The sequence below is a fragment of the Notolabrus celidotus genome, chromosome 5, assembly GCF_009762535.1.
Source record: "Notolabrus celidotus isolate fNotCel1 chromosome 5, fNotCel1.pri, whole genome shotgun sequence".
NCBI lineage: Eukaryota > Metazoa > Chordata > Actinopteri > Labriformes > Labridae > Notolabrus > Notolabrus celidotus.
This window is the reverse complement of record NC_048276.1, coordinates 4377764-4398539: the sequence shown is the minus strand read 5'-3', so window position 1 is coordinate 4398539 and position 20776 is coordinate 4377764. Positions and strand designations below refer to the sequence as shown.

The window sequence follows — 20776 nt, the reverse complement described above, 5'->3', positions numbered from 1 at the left end:
GCTGTAGTTAATGTCATGAGTAACATCTGTCACTCAATCCATCAATCTGTCAGTCTCTTTTTTTCCAACAGTACAGGCTGCTGGTGGTAATGAGGTACTCGTTTTTTAAGATGCCAGCTGCCAGCAGACACTCTGTAGGACTTTTGATAGGATAAGAAAGCTAACGGCCAAATTCTGCCAGATCCAGCACCGGATCTGATCGGTTTCTATTCTAGTCTATGTGTTAACTTCCACTGGATCCGCTCCGTTGTGTACCAGCTGCATCTCTGATCCAGCAGGTCAGAGTCCTCCAGATCAGATACACAAGACTTCTATTCTTGCCGGATGCCGGAGTACAGTGCATCAATCTCAACAGAGCAGATGGAGCGGGACAGGAAGTCAGGCACCAAAACAAAATGAAAACCTCATATATCCAGGTAACCTCCTGGAAAACCCCTATCCAACAAATTTGAATTGCACATGCCTACTAAGCATAACCAACAATAAACATGGTGAGCGGTGCCGGTGTGACTGAGAGAAGATCAAGAAGAAATGGACATTTTATTAGAATAATCTAGATTGAACAAACAGCTGTTATCAGCAAGTCAATCCTCAAAGAGAACAAACAAGGAGAAAGGGAAAGTCTGGTTTCAGATCTTGAACCGGGTCAATGCGTGTGGTGTTTCTGAGCGCGCTCAGTAGAAGACCTACAAAATAAAATCAGCAACATGAAAGCGGCTTTGTGCAACAAGCAAGGCCCCCAACGTGGTCCAGGTGTAGGACCACCTGTCCCCCCCATTGAAGGATGAGGACTTGTTAACAGAGTTGTTTGGGAAGGATTCACTTCACAGTGTTCCTGGTAGGTTACCTAAGAATTATGTTGCCTCTCCTAAATCTAAATTTGCTGTATATTTCAACATCGTCAGACTTTTCCAAAGGATTCGTTTGATCCCTAAATATCCATTGTCTTCGCACATTACGTCTTAAGAAGAACGTAATTTATTAATCCCCAGGGGGGAAATTCAATTTTTTCACTCGTGTTGTTTTTCGGTCATGCTACACGCACAGTTTTTTTGTATATACATACAATCATGCACACACATGCAGTGGACATGCACTTAGGGAGAGATGTCAGAGTGAGGATGCTGCCATCAACCAGCACACCCCAAGCAGTTGGGGGTTCGGTGCCTTGCTCAAGGGCACCTCGGCTGTGCCCAGGCAAGTGAACCAGCACCTCTCCAGCCACCAGTCCACTTGCCAAATGTCGTCCATACTGGGACTAGAACCGGCGTCCCTTGGGTTCCCAAGTCAGGTCCCTATGGACTGAGCTACTGCCGCCCCAAACGGTAAACGGTAATGCATAAGCACGATGTCCTCCGTCCTTTAAACAGCCTAACAGGTGAGCCTAACATCCTGCTGTTAGGGTCTACATGCATGTGAGCAGGGGCGTGCATGTGAATGCTACATTCAAATTCATGCTAGTTTTCCGTGACTAGCTTTAAATGCTCTTGATATGTAATGAAGGGTTTATACAGGTACGGTTTAAAAGTGTCCCGGCCAAAACAGGCAGCAGGACAATGTCATGATCAGACTTAAAGGGATATTTCAGTTTTTTTGAAGTGGGGTTGTATGAGTTTTAAATCACAAGTAATTGTCAGGGCCACAATAGATGCTGCTCAGCTCGGCTCCTTGAATGAGAAACTGCAGGGAGAATCAACACGCAAGCTAGGCCACCGTTTCTGGCAGCAGAGTAAAGTGCTGAAAAAATCCAAGTAGAGCGTACAGCTAAACTGAAGTGAGTGCTCGGGTCGGAATCTTTATAAATTTGCTAAGTCACGTGGCAGAAATGACACCGTCTGCAGAGGTAGCCTAGCTTGCGTGCTGATTCTCCCTGCAGTTCCTCATTAAAGGAGCCGAGCTGAGCAGCATCTGTTGTGGCCCCGACAATTACTCAGGATTTAAAACTCATACAACCCCGCTGAAATATCCAGTGCATCAAAATAGATGAAAAGAACACATGATGGAAACATGATACGACGGGAATACATCCAGATATCTGCAGCTAGACGTGCTTCAGAGTAAAGTATATGATGTGTAGAAAAGGTGGCTTAACATTTGAAAATTAGAACCGAGTGAAGCTACCCTGGAATTATTCTTGAAGTAAGCATCACCCACTTGTTCCTGCACTTCACTGTAGGATGTTAAGTCTAGTGGACGTATACTCTTTGAGCCTTTACTGCGATCTGACCACTGACCTTCAAGCTTTCTCTTTTAGTAGAGCCGGCGTTCACTGCACTCCCTTTCCCTGTCACCAAGTTCATTAATTTCATTAATCAACAAACTCCCCTGAAGGCACCGCGGATTATTACAGCCAAGATAAAGTGTATGTTATATTAGACCTTTTCTCATTTGATATTAATAGCTCTTTTTAATGCATGTAGCTTATCATGGCAGCAGCTGGCTTTACAGCAGAGTGGAGAGTAATCAATGAAAATCTGAAGGACCGAGCTTCTGTACTGTGAAGGTGTCAGAAGGGCAATATAAAGATACATAAACAATATGTGCTTTTTCAGGCATGTAGTGATTGATGCAGCAGCAGATATCCTACTGTGTTTGTTGTCCTCCTCCCTGTCTGTCGTTCCATCTGAACCACCTGCTTCCAAAAAGAAGGAAAGAGATCCTCCCTCTGCCCCCCTTTATCTCCAACACTCGCTCTCTTTCTGCCGTCTCCTCCTTTATTTCTCACGTTGCCCCCTCTGTCACCTCGTGTTATCTGTTTTTATCAGCATCATTTTTCTCCTCTCCTGTCACACACACACATGCCCTCCTCTCCTTTATGCACACTTACATATTCTCCTCTTCTTCCTGGACTGAATAGGAGGAGGTGTCTGCTCCCCCATATGGTGTGTCAAGTTCCAGCAGTGAAAGCGTGGGTGGTGTGTTGCATTCTAACATGGCGTGGTGTTAAAAAAGGAGAGAAATCGTATGTCAAAGAGTGGTGGAATGGGATGTGAGGAAGCAAATCCATTCAGGAAACAGGCTTTGAACTCGTGTTGCAGTGTGCAGTCATAAATAATTAAAGGGAAGTATATTTCTGAGGATATTCTCAGACATGTAAATCAATATTTTTAGCACCCAGACGGTGGGTGTTGGAGGAAACAAGCAGATGGTGTTGTGGGTAAATGTAAATTATAGGTAGACTTGTGATGTTTAATCTGCAGTCAGGGATGAAGAAGAAAGGAAAAGAGGAACAATCCTTCTGGATTTTTTTATAATCTGGTTTGATTGTCTGTCTGCCTCCGCAGTACAACAGTCTGCAGCTGCTGCTTCACTGAGAGGAGTCTGAGATGCAAGAAAACAAAGGGCAGGGCCTGCAGCACATTTACATTCATCCACTGATATTACTCAACTAAAGTTAAATGGTAGCTTTAAGAAACCCTCAATGCTTTCTTGTACTTCTTCATCTCAAGGAATCAAGTAAATTATTCAGATTTCAGTTCCAAACTTTGTTTAAATTCATGAGAGCCTATCGGAGATTACAATCCCATTACAGCTAGATTAAAGGGTTTACATTCATTTACTGAAGTTTGTCTTTCATAAAACTGAACATTTTTATGGTTTCTGACCACATTTTGATTAAACAAGGTTTTAGATGACACTTTATCAATTTAAACAGATTAAAGGTCAGCTCTTAATATGCATTTAGTAAAGGATAATGTATAGTTAGCAGGTTGTTATGTAAATTAGAATCAGGGTGAACAGCAACCCTGTGCAAAGTTGAGGGGTAATGACCAAGCGGCAACCTCCGGTCTATGAGTCAAATGTGGAAGTGCTTAAAACTGCAGTTCATCGAGGATCTGCTTGAGGCTGGCTCCAGAAGTACCAGAAGTCACATACACATGAATGGGAAAAAGACGATCTTCACAGCAGAAGTAAACATGTTTACAGCCTGGTACAAAAGACGAGTGTAGTCTGGATAGCTAATTTCTCGATGTCCTCTCACTGTGAGGGGGTGAAATGTTTCTAACGCAGCAATTTCAAAGATATTGAGATTACTAGTCTTCCAATGAGAGGCACAGCTGCCTGCAGGAACACTGTAACTATTGGCTAGGAGGCTCAAACTCCGCCTCTTTACGTCACACTGGCTCCACAGCAGCAATATGGCTGCCGCCGACGATTGGCCTCAAAACAGCGCTTCAGAAACAGATGGATGACGTCACGGATAGCCAGCTTATTTGTTAGAATTCACATTTCAAATAAAGGTAACATTAGAAAAGGTCAACTGGACTTCTATAGGACTATTTATATTGACGTGTCTGTCCTTATTCAGCTCTCCTTCTTGGGCCTGAACCTGAATAAGGCAAAAATCACAACTTTTAACATTGCTATCTGATGATGATCAGGTTGTTCATGGTGTTACTTTTGCCATTGGAATTTAACGACTGTTGTTACTGTGTATCGACCAATCAGAATCAAGTATTTAAAAAAATCATTATTAAATAAGATTATCTTAAGTACAGATATACCCAGTATATACTCAGTTCCTTTTTTCCAGGGGGCATTAACAATGGCCTCTCAACCACGACCTACAACCAATCAGAGCAATGCAGCTTGTGAAGGAGCACAGGGCGGCAGACCAGTGGATCTAGTATGTAAATTGAATTGTTACCGAATCCTTTCAGCAGTGCATCAAACACATCTTTCTTACCACTAAGTGCTGTAAGGCCAGTTGTTCATTCTTGTTTTAATGAAAATGCATTCTTCAGTTTGTTGAAAATGGCCACAAGAGCTGATTCCGACCTGGTTGGAAGCTGCCATCTTGGTTGTTTACACAAAAGCTGAAGTGGATCTCCTGTGTTGTCATCTTTTAGAACCCGCCCCATTTCTGAATACAGGACTATGATTGACCCCGTATCTCTCAGATCGTTGGATGACAGCGGCTGCAGACTCACCTGCCAGAGACAATGAATATGAACTGGCTGATGTGTCCGGCGATGTCAGGTTGGATCTACCTTCAACTGTGATGCTGGACAGATCACAGATTTTATCCATCAGATCCAGTTTCATGAAGGCAGACCGTGTGAGGGATGTCTTGGATCAAAACACTGTCTAGTGCTGCTTTGATTGTAGTCCATTTTTGTCTTTTTCTCATGTGACTAAAAATATGTTGTTTCTGTCTCTTAAAGGGGACATATCACGCTTTTCTCATCAATATATATTGGTCTAAGAGGTCCCCAAAACATGTCTTTAAAGTTTATGCTCAAAAAAACACTTTGAAATCAGATTTTGGTCTGCCTGAAAAGCCCTCTTCTTCAGTCCTCCTCAGAACACTCTGTTTTCCCTCTGACCACGCCCCCTCAGGAAGTGGATGTGCCTCGGCTGTCCAGCACGTTGATCTAATGTTTACATGTTGGCTGAATATACACGGCTGCTCATAGACCCGCGTTACTTCAACCCTCCGAATCTGATCCAGAATCTGATCCTGATGGAGAGGCGCCTGCAGCAGGACCTTTCTGAAGGATTGGTCACAGATTTAGTGTTTCTTGTTGTTTTTATTTGTCAGTATGTCGACGTGTGTCTTGGTACACAGCTACGAACATGTAGCTATGTGGCTATGCTAACTAGCGCTAGCACTTATCCATGATAAATAAAAATCATCCACTAGATCTTCAAATCTGCAGACGTGGGGAGTAAAACCGACCTTTGTGTTTATTAAGACAGCCTACAACTAGCATGCCTCCCTCCTAAGCTCCTTGTTAGCACACATTTGTGCAGGTAACGAAAAACGGAGGAGGGGATTCAGTATTATTTTATACAGGCTATGAGCTGAACAAGCTCCGAGCTCTGACTCCGTGACAGACCGGATATTGTTGTTACGTAACAAAAACACGGAAGTCTGAAACGGCTCGTTTCACACACATTTACAGACAAGTGGAGAAATCAGAACAGGGGCAGAATAGATTTTTTTCATTCTCGGGGGGTTTGTAGACATGCCAGGGAAAAATATTTCAGGTAGAGAACCATTAAAAAGTCAATTTTGCATGATATGTCACCTTTAAAGATGGAAGCACACAGAGTTCATCAAGTCTTATTTAATGGAGCAAAGACTTGTGAAGGGCAATGATTTACTTCCACCTGCATCCAACAGAAACAAATGCTTGACTGTGGCTGACAGGATAATGGCTTTGCTGCTGTAATGTTGGTGTAAAATGATGGAAAATAAATGTGTTTTCTTCTAATATATTCAATTTCTATTCTGTTTATATGCTTGAGCATAATGTGCCTGCACCCTTGGCACAGATTCACCTGATATCATGCATATTAGAGCAAAGAAGGAAAATGCATCCGGCCGGTTGTGGCGGATATAAGTATACATCTGCTTCATGCATGGAGGGAGCTGCAGTACTTTCTCTGATGACCTCCCAAGGTTTACGGAGGAGATCAAGCAGATTATGAATAATGGAGAAAGGTCGGATAGATTTTTAATGGATTTATATACCACATGGCTATAGCTGCATCAACAGGGATTTCCCAGCAATGGTTTCTATAACAAAGGGCCTGAGCTGCTGCTTTGACTGTATCCACTGTGTTGTATCTACAATGAAAGTGTCATCAACGTTAGCATAAGCTTTAAAATCCTTGCTGGGGTTAATACCACTGATCTGTGTCCTGACCTCGTTTTAAGCATCATTAAAGAGAGGTTCGATGATTTATTTCTGATACCAATAAATAATCCTCTGAATGGCGGTTTCAGATCTGATATTGTTTACGTTACTGCTTCATTTGACCTTAATACAGTTAAAATGAATATGCACTGTCTCAATCATGCATAATAATTTGGCATTTGTGCAGCAAAACTGAATGATGCCATGTCTTGGATGGCTCCTGTACCTGGACTTGAGGACTCATCGATACCTTATTCCTTTTTGATATTAGTGAGATTTAAAAAGATGCATATTAACTTTATTTCAACTGTAATATACTTAAGATAACCATTAATAGGCCTGAAATGTTTCCCATAATCCTTTTATGGCCTTACTCAGTACACTGAAGTAACCCTGACTTCAAAACAAGCAGCACCTTGAAACACGCTAAGCTAACATTAGAAGTAGGCTAGCTAAGCTTGTGACAGATTCTCACACTCTATGTCCAGTGGCAAGGACAAACTTCCTTTAACAGGCAGAAACCTCGAGCAGGACCAGACTCGTGTTAGACACACATCTGCTGAGACCGTGTTGGAGAGAGGGATAGAGGGAGATGAAGAGAGAGAGAGAGAGATGGATGATAGTAATGAGACGGATAGTACTCCAGAGCAGCACACCGTCTACGGCAGAGATCCAGAGGAACCTACGAGACAAGGGAGCTCAGGGACTCCAGAAAGGTCTATGGTTAGTAACTTTAATGGGACAGGAAGAGTTAAAGGAAGTGACAGGCAGAGAGAGGGGACAGATTGGATCCCAGTGTGTCAGTCTAAGCCTGTAAATAGACTTCTACTTATATAGCGCTTTTCTAGTCTTTCTGACCACTCAAAGTGCTTTTACACTACTCGTCACATTCACCCATTCACTCACTGAGGGTAGAGGCTGCTATAGTAAGGCACCATCAGTGTTATTCTCATTCGTTCACATTCACACACCTGTGAACAACAGAGGAAGCAATTCGGGGTTCAGTGTCTTGCTCAAGGACACTTCAGCATTTGACTGCCAGAGCTGGGATCGACTCTACCCACTGATCCACAGACGCCCCATAGCAGCATGACTAAGAGCTGGTCCAAGCCTGATCCAGTTCTAACTATAAGCTTTATCAAAAAGGAAAGTTTGAAGCCTACTCTTAAACGTAGAGAGGGTGTCTGCCTCCTGGACCCTGACTGGTAGATGATTCCAAAGGAGAGGGGCCTGATAACTGAAAGCTCTACTTCCCATACTACTTTTAGAGACTTTAGGTACGATGAGCAGGCCTGCATGCTTAAATCGTTGTGTTCTAGAGGGGTAATAGGGCACTATGAGCGCTTTAAGATACGAAGGAACCTGACTTTAATGTCACATAGCATAGTTCATCACTATCAACACTCCCTCTGTCTCCCCTTCTCCTCTATCCCTCTTTCCAGACCCAACTCGGTCTCAGCAGATGTGTGTCTAACATGAGTCTGGTTCTGCTTGAAATTTCTGCCTGTTAAAAGGAAGTTTTTCCTCACCACTGTAACTAGCTAAATACTCTGAGGTGCAATGCTCATGGTGGATAAAGGTGGAGTAAAACTGAGTCTTATCCTGTCTTGGCGTTGGGTCTCTGTTCATAATTTGACATAGAGTGGTCTAGACCTCCTATGTTTGTAAAAGCGTCTTGAGATAACGTTTGTTGTGATTTAGGGCTATACAAATTAAGCTTTATCAAAAAGGAAAGTTTGAAGCCTACTCTTAAAAGTAGAGAGGGTGTCTGCCTCCTGGACCCTGACTGGTAGATGAATCCAAAGAAGAGGGGTCTGATAAATGAAGGCTCTACCTTCCATACTACTTTTAGAGACTTTAGGTACGATGAGCAGACCTACATGTTGGAAGCGTAGTGTTCTGGAGGGGTAACAGGGCACTATGAGCTCTTTAAGATATGTAGGTACCTGAATTTAATGTCACATAGCATAGTTATCATACATGCCTGTAACTGAGTCTGATTGCAGAGCTATAGTTTGAACCCTTCTATTATCAGGAATGCAACAACATACTACAAATTATTGAAAAATGCAGATTTATTTGTAAAAAAAAAAGAGCAAATCTCCTCTCGTCATGAGCGACTTAAGTCTTCGTTTCATGTTCCAGAGTGTCGGAGCAAAGTTGGGTCTTCACATGCATTAAACACTCATCGCTCGCTCCACGAAATGTGAGGAGCCTTACAGTAATCCGTCTTCTTAATAAGCTGTTTCATGTGCATCACTATTCAAAAAGAAGAGGGTCAGGGTGGGACTAAATCACTCATTCTGCGCCTCTTTCTGCACAAAAAGGCGGGTCGCCGTGACTTTAAACGCTTCCTTTTAATGGATGGCAGCATGTAATGTGGGAGATGTAATTTACAAAGGGTGTCAGCGCCAACCAAGGCTGACAGTCGTGTCCTCGGGTTGACACCAAGTAAACAGTCACTTAGCTTGCGTGTCCCTGTCCACCCCCACAATGCTGATGGAGACTAATGATCACAACCATGTGTAATTGCTGTGACATCTCGCGGTTACAGACCATACAGAGAGCAGTGACTCGGAAATGGTTTTACGGCTGGTCTAATGGAGCCAGGAAATGAGGAAGACTCATGCAAGACTTTTTGTTTTATTCAACTTACTCAGTGGGATGAATCTGACTTTTTAATGTTAACTTAGTATTATCTGTTTGTGTGGGAAACAGCCACATGCAAGGACTACACATATCCTTACAGAGGCCTTTATGACTTACCATTTTTTTACACAGCTATCCGTTACACTTGATTTCCATAATTCCAATTAAACGCTCACTCAGAAGCAGCCAATCAGTGTGTCAAGTTGAAGGTAGCAGGAAACAAATCCTTTTATATGTAAATCTGCTTTACTACTACATTGTCTAGCCTGCCAGGGGATTGAATATTTCACACCTCAAACTACACACGAGCGTTCTTATTTGCACCAGTACTCAAGAAAAATGTGTTATTTCCAACCTCTTACATTCACTCTGCATGTGGCTGCTTTTATGTATTATTCACACATTATGCATTTTGATTCAGTCAAATCAAATACTTAAAACATCCTTTGTTCCAGCTTTTAAAAGAAAATATGAAACCTGAATCAATTTTATAAATGAAATCCATGACTCTGTTGCTGGCGAACACCAAAGAAAGACTCTTCCTCAGCCGTCAGCTGGAAACATTCAGAAAGGAGATGAAGGGTTAATTAATTTCCCTCGCCAAGTGAAGTGTGTCGACAATTAGCTCAGGTTTGGTGCCAGGAATGATGATAGATTTGTGAGGCTGCTCTAAAAATAAGACACACAACTAATGAAAATCATTAGAGTTTAACCCGCATGATGCTGTCAGTGTGCCTTTACAGATCACTGATAAAACAATCACCAAATTGATGCTTTTCAATCACTTACATGTAAGGTAAAATAAATTTGAAGAACTAACATTTCAATGCCCCCTGTGTTATTTTTAAATCTAGATATCTAAACAGGTTAAATGATAATACAATACAACTTTAGAGGCAGTTTGACCTTTGTCAATTAAAAATTAATTAATTAATACAGAAATAAATAAAATAATAATATTAAAAAAAAAAAAAATAATAATATAATTCTATGTATAGAGAACTTTTCAAAAACCAGGTAACAAAGTCTTTTAGATGGGTAGCAAAATAAAACAAGCAGACCATAAATCACACAAGGTAAGATCAAGAAATTAAACACATTTAAAAGATATAAATGAATTTTAAAGAACTCTAAAGGAATACAAGTATTTTAAAATATCTCTGTTTTAAATGGTTAAAGTAAAATAGAAAAAATTAGAATAAAGTTGAAGTAAAATCAGGAAAGGCTCTTCCATAAGAGTGAGTTTTAGGCCTGATCTCCTTGGGGTTGTTAATTCCATATTTTTGGACCCCTCACTGCAAACGCCCTGTCTCCTTTTTGTTTTCAATCAATCAATCATAAACAGGATTAAACAAATACTAAATGTCCAGGTGAAAAATACAATATTTCTTTGGTGTTTATTAAACAAAAAGGTCTCTTATGAATCAATCAGTGGCGTCCTTGTGCTCTAGTGTCTCATTATAAAAACATTGATGCCTGCCTATATACTGTATATGTACATCATATCACCCATTGGAAACCTATCAAACCATCAAATAAACAATAAAATATATTAATAGTTACACCTGTCATATCAAACATTATCCTACATTTCCCTTAAAGCTGGGGTTGGTAATCAGATTTAGATACACTTTTTGTCATACTGGTTAAAATGATCTTTATGTCCTGATGGTAATCATTACATAATGTGTTCTTAAAAAAGAGCTAAAAAAAAAGCTGCTATCTACAGCCGGAGTAAACCTGGGAAAACACCAACCAATCAGCCTTTTTTGGGTGCCAAAATTTTAAACCATTCAAATCCCGTCCTGCTGTTCTGCCCGCCTCCTGCGCATACATTTCCCCGGCGTGCACTCTGAGTCCCCGTCTCCTGCCGCTGCTTCCCCTGACTCTATTTACTGCCCCTCTCACTCGACCTCGGGCCTGTCCCCTCTGACCTGATGAGGTGCTTTGCTCAGGACTGTAGTCCGGATCAGAGTCTAAAAAGCTCTCACCACGGGGGCTCTGACAAGCAGAAGAATTAATGACATTTAGTAAGTCCTACAGAAATGTAGATGTATTGTAGCGTCCGTCCGGACGCTGTAGTGATGACGAGCCGATTCGTGAACACGTTGATCTTTAATAACCGGTCACTGTCGGCCGTGATCACGCCAACCAACAAAACAACAATCAATGTTTGAATGAATGAAGAACTTCTCCTCTTGTCTCTCCTCTCTCCCGCTCACACACTCTACACCTCTCCTGATGCCTTCACTGACTGTCAACACTGTAGGAATTAAGAACATCTACACTGAACATGTTTAACAAACAGTAGAGCTGTTACAGTATTATATATGTGTTATAACTTTTCTCCTGATATCGTGTCACCAGGACAACTGGATAATGCTAGCATGACAGTTGTGAGTGCTAACAGCAGCCATGTTTGTTTGTGTTTTTAACTTTCACTATGAGAATGTTTTGGTGAGGACCGGTTTTGAATCAGTCACCATCATATGGTCGCAAGTCAGCGGCGCTCGTGCATGTGAGCGGGGGGGGGTCGTCGTTTTGGAGGAGCTCTGAGGGAGGAGGGGAGGGGTTAGACGGAGTCATGAGAAAATGCTACATTCAAATTCATGCTAGTTTTCCGAGACTGCCAACCCCAGCTTTAAGCAAAATTACAATGACTAAATAAATTACTTGATGTAAAAAAATCTAATTATAAGATAAATCAAACAAGATTGCTTTTGTGCATTTTATGTGGATGACTAAAACTGAAGCTTACTTTGGTCATGATCTTCTGCCAGATAAATTTTAAAAAGTTATATCCGCCCTCTCAGTATTGGTACATTAATCATTTTTTTTGCCCTGGTCGTAGTTTGTTCCCTCTGCTCATAATGAAGTCTTGTATATATTAAGCTCACATCAGTATAACAGGAGCTGTTATCTCTGAGGGTTAGTAGAAGATTTTCTGTGTAGGCAGCAGACACAGGTCAGGAGAAGTGTTAGTGAGCGGTGATCTTTCACTTCTGCAGGACGTTTGTTATTATGAGGCGGGAGCTTATAGTACGTCTTACACTGCCTCAGATTAAGAACCTTATTAAGAAGTTCACTGAGGCCTCTTATTTATAATTAATTTGGTGCCTTTTTTTGTACAGGGACTTTGGAGCAAAACAATTAGGGTACTACGAGGCAGAGAAACACAACATGCCATTGTGTATGAAGTGCAGCTTTTAATCCTTGAGGGCAAAGTTCTTGATACAGAATATACACGTGATACATCATGAAGAAAAACTTACATTTCTATGCAGCAGCCTCCTGAATAAAAAAGGCCTCTACTGAAGGGCCAAAAACTGCAGTTCCTCATTTGACCAGCAATAATATCATGTTCACAGGCTAGTTGAACTCAAGTCTACTGGAGGTGAACTCAAATGTGTCATATATTTATATAAAGTCACCCATAAGGTGGGTGGACTTTCAAGTGAGAGGTGGGGGTTGCTAGCTGTCTCTTATGTGTCACCTCAGCTTCTTCAAATCCCTGAATCTAACCTTTTCAGAATCTTGTCTCTTGTCTTACTATAACCAAAACACCAAGACAGGGACGGCCATAATGCTCAAACCTGAAGTCACAGAGGCCGCTGTGCAGAGATAGAAATTTGCTCCATTGGCTTCCTACCTGCACGACTTGATACCTCATAATTATCCCCACACAGTGTCACAACCCGAGTCGTTCATCATGCAGCTCAACAGGAACACCTTGCCTTGAGGAGCTGTTGACCTCAGCCTGCAGCATCTTACTGCATCATTTATTATCAGGACACACACACACACACTAACACACGCAGAGTTTACATACTCTATCTTTTTGCTGTCTAACCCTAACCCTAACCCCCTATTACACACTGTATATAAACTGCAATATCACACACACACAAAGACACTGACACACACACTGACCGGTGTTTGTTCTCCTTCCAGGTGACGATTCTGATCATCCTGGCCCTGGCCTTCCTCGCCTGCATCGTGTTCCTGGTGGTTTATAAAGCCTTCACCTACGACCACGCCTGCCCAGATGGATTCATCTATAAGGTTAGACACATGAGAGGCTTGTAAATCAATGTAACCATGATCCTTTTAAAGGGATAGTTCTCTTTTTTGAGTGGGTTTGTTTGAGGTACTTGTCAAAAGTAAGAGTTTCAGCCACAGGGAAGCTGAGTTAACTCCTCCAAAGCTCTGTTCCTGTCGTAGGTGTACAATCTCTGTCATTTTTAGTGCTTTACTTTTCCATCAAAAAGCTCATTCATTTTTGCACCATTCCCAAATGCAACACAAACATGTTCTTAGTCCTGCAGCGCACTGATCATCTGTTTGTGTCTGCTTACTGGGAGAAAGACAATAAAACCAATGCTTGCATCAGAGCAGATTTGTTTGAATGATTGCATACAATTAATTAAGGTAATGAAGCACTTTGGCACCTCTTCACCTCCCAAAATTGAAGCCAAAGTTTCACAGTCTGAGAAAAAGGCTTACTTGCTTTTACGGATCACTTTGTCCAGTAGACATGAGGTCACAGCCAGAAGCTTATTAGCATACCCTCTTTTATCACGGTGAATAGAAACAAGAGGTTAAAGGCTTTTTGGAGTCTCTGCTGGTGGCTGGCAGCTGCTCAGAGCCAAGTATTCATCCAGCACAGAACTCTCTTAAACTACAGCCTACGAATGATAATTATCTCAGAGAGAAATAGTCACAGCTGTAACAGGGTTTAGGCATTTCTTTGTCATTTTATCATAGCTAGGCTTGCTGATTCCCTATGCAGAGTTAAATTACACTAAGGTAAACAGACCTGAGCTGGCTGTAGTGTCATCTTCAGACATAATAAAGAATAGTAACTTTCTTATCAAGAGTTAAGTTAAAGGAACTGATCAATCAAGTCATCTTGTACCTCTAGAGTTTGTTTCCTCCATGCCTAAGCAATGTCCTAAAACTTTTCTGCACTTCACGACCTTCCTCTCTTTCTACTTTCGCTCCTTTCTAAATTAACATTTAGGCTCAGACTACATGATCTTCTTGGTCACTGTGTCGGATTATTAGGCGAAAACAGATCCACAAATTTGTGCCTAGTCTTGATCGACAGTGATGAGAGACTACAAATTGGTAACAGACCAAGCGGCAACCTCTTCTCTTAAAATATGAAGTGGATGTGGAAGTGCTAAAAACTGCAGTTCCTCGAGTGTCCACTAGAGGCTTGGAGCAGAAACACAGGAAACCACATACACATCCATTCAAAGAGACGATCTTTACAGCAGAAATAAACATGTTTACAGCCTGGTTCAAAAAACAGTTAAGGTCTGAATAGCTAATTTCTCTTTCAGCGCACACTGTACGGGGGGTGAATTGTCTTATAACTCAGTATTTTTGAAGGTATTAAGATTACGAGTTTTACCCAAATAAGGGCATGGCTTGATTGACAGGCGATAACACTGTAGCTGTTAGCAAAGAAGCTAAAGGTCCGCCTCTTTACCTCACACTAGCTCAACAGAAGTTAGGTTGAGTCAGGCAGCCTCTGGTCTCAAAATATGAAGCCAATGCAAAAGTGCTAAAACCTGCAGTTCCTTGAGTGTCTACTAGAGGCTGGCTACAGAAACACAGGAAACCACATACACACCCATTCAAAGAAGACGATCTTTGCAGCAGATATAAACATGTTTACAGCCTGGTACAAAAAAACTGTTTCGGTCTGAATAGCTCATTTCTCTCTCGGCACACACTGTGCAGGGGGTGACATTTTTTATAACTTGTTATTCTTGAAGATATTAAACTTACAAGTTTTGCCCAAATAAGGGCATGGCTTGATTGACAGGTGGGCACCCTGTAGCTGTTAGCGAAAAGGCTAAAGGCACGCTTCTTTACCTCACACTAGCTTGGATGAAGTTAGGTTGAGTCAGGCAACCTCAAGTCTTAAAATATGAAGCCCATGCAGAAGTGTTAAAAACTGCAGTTCCTCGAGTTTCCTCTAGAGGCTGGCTGCAGAAACACCAGTAACCACATACACACCCATTCAAAGAAGACGACCTTTACAGCAGAAATAACGGTCTAGGCGCCCCACATACAGAGGCTATAGTCCTCGTCATAGAGGTCGCCGGTTCGATTCCCAGCCATGACCATTTGCTGTATATCTTCCCCCGCTATACTCCCCACACTCCCTGTCTATCTACAGCTGTCCTATCAATAAAGGCAAAAACGCCCGAAAAATATAACTTAAAAAAACCAGAATCCCGCCTCTTTACCTCACAGTAGCACGACAGAAAATAGGGCTTCAGAAACAGATGGGTGACATCATGGAGACTGCCGTTTATTATACAGTCTGTGTACCCGACCAGTGATCACAACAGATGTGATGACATTGGATGAAGACTTTTGTCTAACAGCAGTTACTCATACGGTTGCTGAAGTGCGTCTGATATTTTTCAGTCTGTGGTTTTGGACCCTTGATGACAAAGAAACGCAGAAATGTCATTGCCAGAGTGTGACAATTTTTCCTCTATCTCAGAGCACCACCTTCATCGTTATTCATTCATTTTGCCGCTTTATTTGTTTACGCTCTAGACTTTGCTTGCATAGAGCACTCAATGCTGTCATTGGTCAACAACACTGATGTAAAATCAAAGGAGGAAGAAAGAGAAATTAAAAAATGCTCAACTTTCTTTCGGGAGGTTGCGTATGGTCCCATACGTGGCTTTGATTGACGCTCACTGTGAAACACTGTGCAGGATTAAATAATTCATTTCCAAGGCCGACTGGTTAGAAGTGAGTAGTGGTGCAACGGATCACCGTTGATGCGTGATCCGTTCGGATGCCTCTCCACGGTTCGGCACGGACGTGGTCCGCGGATCGGTTGATGAAAAAAGTTGCGCGTGTTCACGTGATGACCGCATGTTCAATCCACTCTCACTCGTCAAGCACAGCGGTAGTCATGGCAAGTGAAGGAGCAGAGGAACTTGAAAACCCTCCTGCATCTGTTCTGTCACATGTGTGGGAGCATTTTGGTTTCCCTGTGAAATACAGTGAATGCTGAATGTGATTGAGCCACGTTATGAAATTGCGCACCCACTAGACCAGAGGCCGTCAATACGCGGCCCGCGGACCGCATCCGGCCGTCTATTTGTGGCCCCGAACTGTTATTCCTTCACTCTGTGTTTTAGTCGGGTCACCGCGTGTTTACTGGGACTTGTCTGCATGTCAACGATACGCAGACAGGCTGTTACTGGGTCACTTAGAGTCCAATGCTGCCAGTGCAATATTTAACTTTCACTTCCGTTTATGGAGCAGTTCGCATATTGGCACTTTGCCAGCTGTAGGACCCTAGAATCAAACGGTGTGTTCCAAGTTTGCAGCTCAAAGAAAAGTGGACGGTGAAAATCAGCAATTGAAAGAAGAATAGAGTGAAACTTTAGAAGTTCCTCTGCTCCTTCACTTGCCATGACATGAGATGCAGTGAATGAGGCAGGACTGGGCCCACAGATAGGGTGCTTTTCACAAGCAGTACATTTTGAGTTGAATGTTGTTTTTATTTAATGGGCAAAGTGTTTTACAAAATAAATGGAGGGACAAAGTTATATTTGTCTTCTATTTTTTTTTTCTTTTTTTTTTTTTGCTGATCCGAAAAATGATCCGATCCGTGACTCAAAACCGTGATACGATCCGAACCGTGAGTTTTTTGATCCGTTGCACCCCAAGAAGTGAGAGTCTCCTATAGGAGGAAATGTGAAATAATGCTGCCCTACTTTTACTTATATTAGACATAGAACAAAGATAACAAGGGTTATTAGACATCGATTATCAATGTCAGTCATTTCAGTGTAATCGTCTGTAATTTTACGCCATTGTTCCTTCACAGAAGCCACAGAAAGACCTTCGTCCTTCGTCATGTGTGATTAGCCGTGTCGACTATTATATGAAAATTAGGCTTACCTCCGTTTCCACAATAATTACCCCACATTACGATCAGTAATTTCTGACCCATATGGCTTTAATAACTCGTTCACCCGTCCTCCTCCAGCAGTGTGCTGTCCTCGTATGTTCAGTGAGTCTCCAGAGTTCAGCAGTCTTCGGATGCAGACAGCTCTCTGCTCTCCTCCCTGGTACTTAAAGATTTTCACCGCACTGCACTTTTTAAGTTTCACAGGAGTTTAAGAGGTCACCTTGGCAGTCTGTGTCTCAGGACAAATCTGTCTTTGAGGTGGAATAAATCTAGTTTCAGGACCACAGCCTCTGCAGGGGCTCTGACTGCAGTCTGCAGAGGTATTATTAGAAGTGTCACACGCTTGTTCACCTACTGCGGAAGTGTCAATCGAGGCATGTGAGCGCTCAGTCACACACACACACACTCCAATCCACATAAGGTTGTTAATATATACACTAAAGCATATTGTAATGCAGAACAGGCTTAAAATATGCTCTGTAATGCGGCCTGTGAGACCCTTCAGCTCTATATGCTGCTACTGAGCTGCTCTATTAGCATAATGTAAATAGCTTTTTCTACATTCTCTTTGTAACACAAGAAGGGAACAGGGGAGCAGGAGTGTTAGTTTTATCAGGACTGCTGAAAGCTTTTTGTCGACCCTGGCTGTGAACAGCTTTCACAGACTGTCAAATATTTTGGTAGCATCTCTGCAGCAGATCATTCATCCTCTCTTTGATTTTCAGGTAGTTTTAAAAGTATAAACAGTAGTTATTTCTCCACAGCAAAGAGACTCTCTACCCCCAGTTCATCAAGTCCACGTTGAAGCAGACAGTTACCTCTGTGGTGGATCAGACATGGTGAAGTAACCTCTTCAGCTGCGCAGTGTGCAAAGGAAACATCATTAAACACCATCTGTGTGCCCTTCATAGTGGAGAGGGGGAGCAGTTAGTGGGCCCTACATGCTAGAACATGAGTACATGTGTCTAAATGGATAATGGGACACACTCTGTTTTTATTACACAGATTTAGAAGTCATATTTCTAATCTGAGTGGCATCATTAAAAATACCTTAACTAAGATAAGGGCAGCTCAACTTTATGTGCACTGGTGCCTGAACTCACAGCAGTTTAAATATGTTTGTTTTATTTATTTAGATCCATAGACTGTATAAAATATGGACGTAGTATCCGTGACGTCACCCATCTGTTCCTGAGAGCTGTTTTGAAGCCAATCGACGGCGGCAGCCATATTGAAAATGCGGAACTCAACCAGGCAGAGTGTGACGTAGTGTGAGTCTCTTAAGGCTGATTTATACTTCTGCGTCTCCCCTACGCAGCAGGGGCTGACGCGGACATGAGCCCCACATACTTGTGCGTCGGTGTGTCCGTGTCGCGCAGCAATTCTCCGCCGAAACGCCTGAGGGCAGTGCGGTCTCTCTGATAGCCGGCCGCCTGCTTCCGGTCCCGCTACGATCTCTGTTTACTTTTCCACATCGATTCAGATCATGTTATGTTAATCTACAGCTGATACATGTTGCTGTTTATCATACAGACATGATTACATGAAGAATAGAGAGGAGGAGATGAAATACACGGCTGATGTGCGGCCGATGTCCGGGATCCCGGAAGTGTTGTAAATGCGGGAAAGACAAAGCCGCCGAGCGGACCAATCACAGGGCTTGAGGTCCGCGTCGGCTCTACGGGGAGTTACATTTTGGAGAAGGTGCACGTCAGCTACGTGCGTAGGCCTCGGCGTAGGTACGGGAGCTACGCGGACCCCCGGCGTAGGGTACGCCGTTGATTCAACGCAGAAGTATAAATCAGCCTTTAGCCAACAGCTATGTGTTCCCGACCGGGAGTCAAGTCAGTCATGTCCTTATTTGGGAAAAAACTGGTAATCTTAATATCTTCTGAACCGTCACATTAGAAAAAAGTTCACCCCCCTACAGTGTGTGCTGATAGAGAGATTAGCTTCATAGGGCCAAGACGTTTTTTGAACCAGGCTGTAAACATGTTTATTAATGCTGCAAAGATCGTCTTTTTCCCATTCATATCTATGTGGTTTCCGGTGTTTCTGCAGCCAGCCTCAAGCGGATTCTTGATGTATTGCAGTTTATAACACTTCTGCATGGGCTTCATAGTTTGAGACCGGAGGTTGCCACTTGTTTAGATCCTTAGTAGCCATTACTAAGGTGGCAACTCTTCCTGGAGTCCAAACATAATAATCCAACATAGCCTGGTTTCTATTTCTGTGTAGGATCGTCACTGAGAGGTGGCTCTGTCTTCAAGTTATACAACAGAGTATTGCTGAGCGTCACAGACACATTGATGCAGATGTATGTAGTGCTCGTGTCAGCGTCAGCCACTGCGTTAGGTCAACACAGAAGTTTAAACCAGGCTTAAGTCAGAAAAAACACAACAACGCAGCGCAGGTTTGGTGGTTAAGCCACCTTCATCCTTGCACTATTGCACGTTATCATGTTTGTCTATTGTTTCTTTTATTGCACCTGTGCCTTTAATACTTATATACAGTATATATATTTTATATATCATTTATTAGTAGTTGATTTTTAGTGTCTGTCTATTTATGTTTGTACAGGGAGTATGCAAAAATACCGGAGTCAAATTCTTTGTATTCTTGAGATACATTGTGATTAAAGTTCTTTCTGATTCTGATTCTAAGTTGTAAGTCCCATGTACTGACACTGTAGTCCTCAAGCTGGAGGCCCAGGTTGAGGATGTCCTGCATGTCACTCCTCACTCTCCCTGTTTCATGCTCTATCCAGTGTCCTATCCTCTCTGAATTAAAGAATAAAAGCCCAGAACAGAAAAATAAATGAGAAAAGTCAAACTGGTGAATTTTCTGTTGGAGAGAGAGTTTTTGGCAGATTTGGTTTGTCCCCAGCGGACTTATGCAAACACTGAGAGGACCTTGATAGCATTGATTGTTGTATTATACATGATTAATATGAGATTTGATATTGAAAGTGTGGAAAGTAATTACATTTTAAATCACAAATGTAGTTTTGGTTGTAAAAAATAACAGCTTGATTTTTTTTGCTAATCATTGAGGTTTATTGAATTGGTCCAGATGATTTTTATCATGTCTCATCTTCACAGTTTTGATGCACGAAGAAAAACCTTTAATACTGAATCAATCAATCAATCAAGCTTTATTCAAAGAGCACCTTTCATAGACGTCAAATGTAATTCAAGGTGCTTTATCAATCAATCAATCTTTATTTGTATAGCGCCAAATCACAACAAACGTTATCTCAAGACGCTTTTACAAACATAAAGGTCTAGACCACTCTATGTTAAATTATGAACAGAGACCCAACACCAAGACAGGGTACGACTCAGTCTGACCCCACCTTAATCCACCATGATCATTGCATATCACAGTATTTAGCTAGTTACAGCGGGGAGGAAAAACTTCCTTTAACAGGCAGAAACCTCCAGCAGGACCAGACTCATGTTAGACACACATCTGCTGAGACCGAGTCGGGTCTGGAAAGACAGATAGAGGGGAGTAAGAGAGAGAGGTG

At 42.1% G+C, this 20776-nt stretch overlaps 1 protein-coding gene across 1 annotated transcript in view; it reads left to right on the top strand.

Annotated features, from left to right (window-relative positions):
- Positions 1-20776, top strand: part of nsg2 (neuronal vesicle trafficking associated 2) — a 73649-nt gene that overhangs the window by 50868 nt on the left and 2005 nt on the right. The window contains exon 4 of the mRNA XM_034682999.1: positions 13245-13355. Within this exon, the coding sequence (XP_034538890.1) occupies positions 13245-13355 (111 nt within the window). The remainder of the gene's footprint in view (positions 1-13244; positions 13356-20776) is intronic.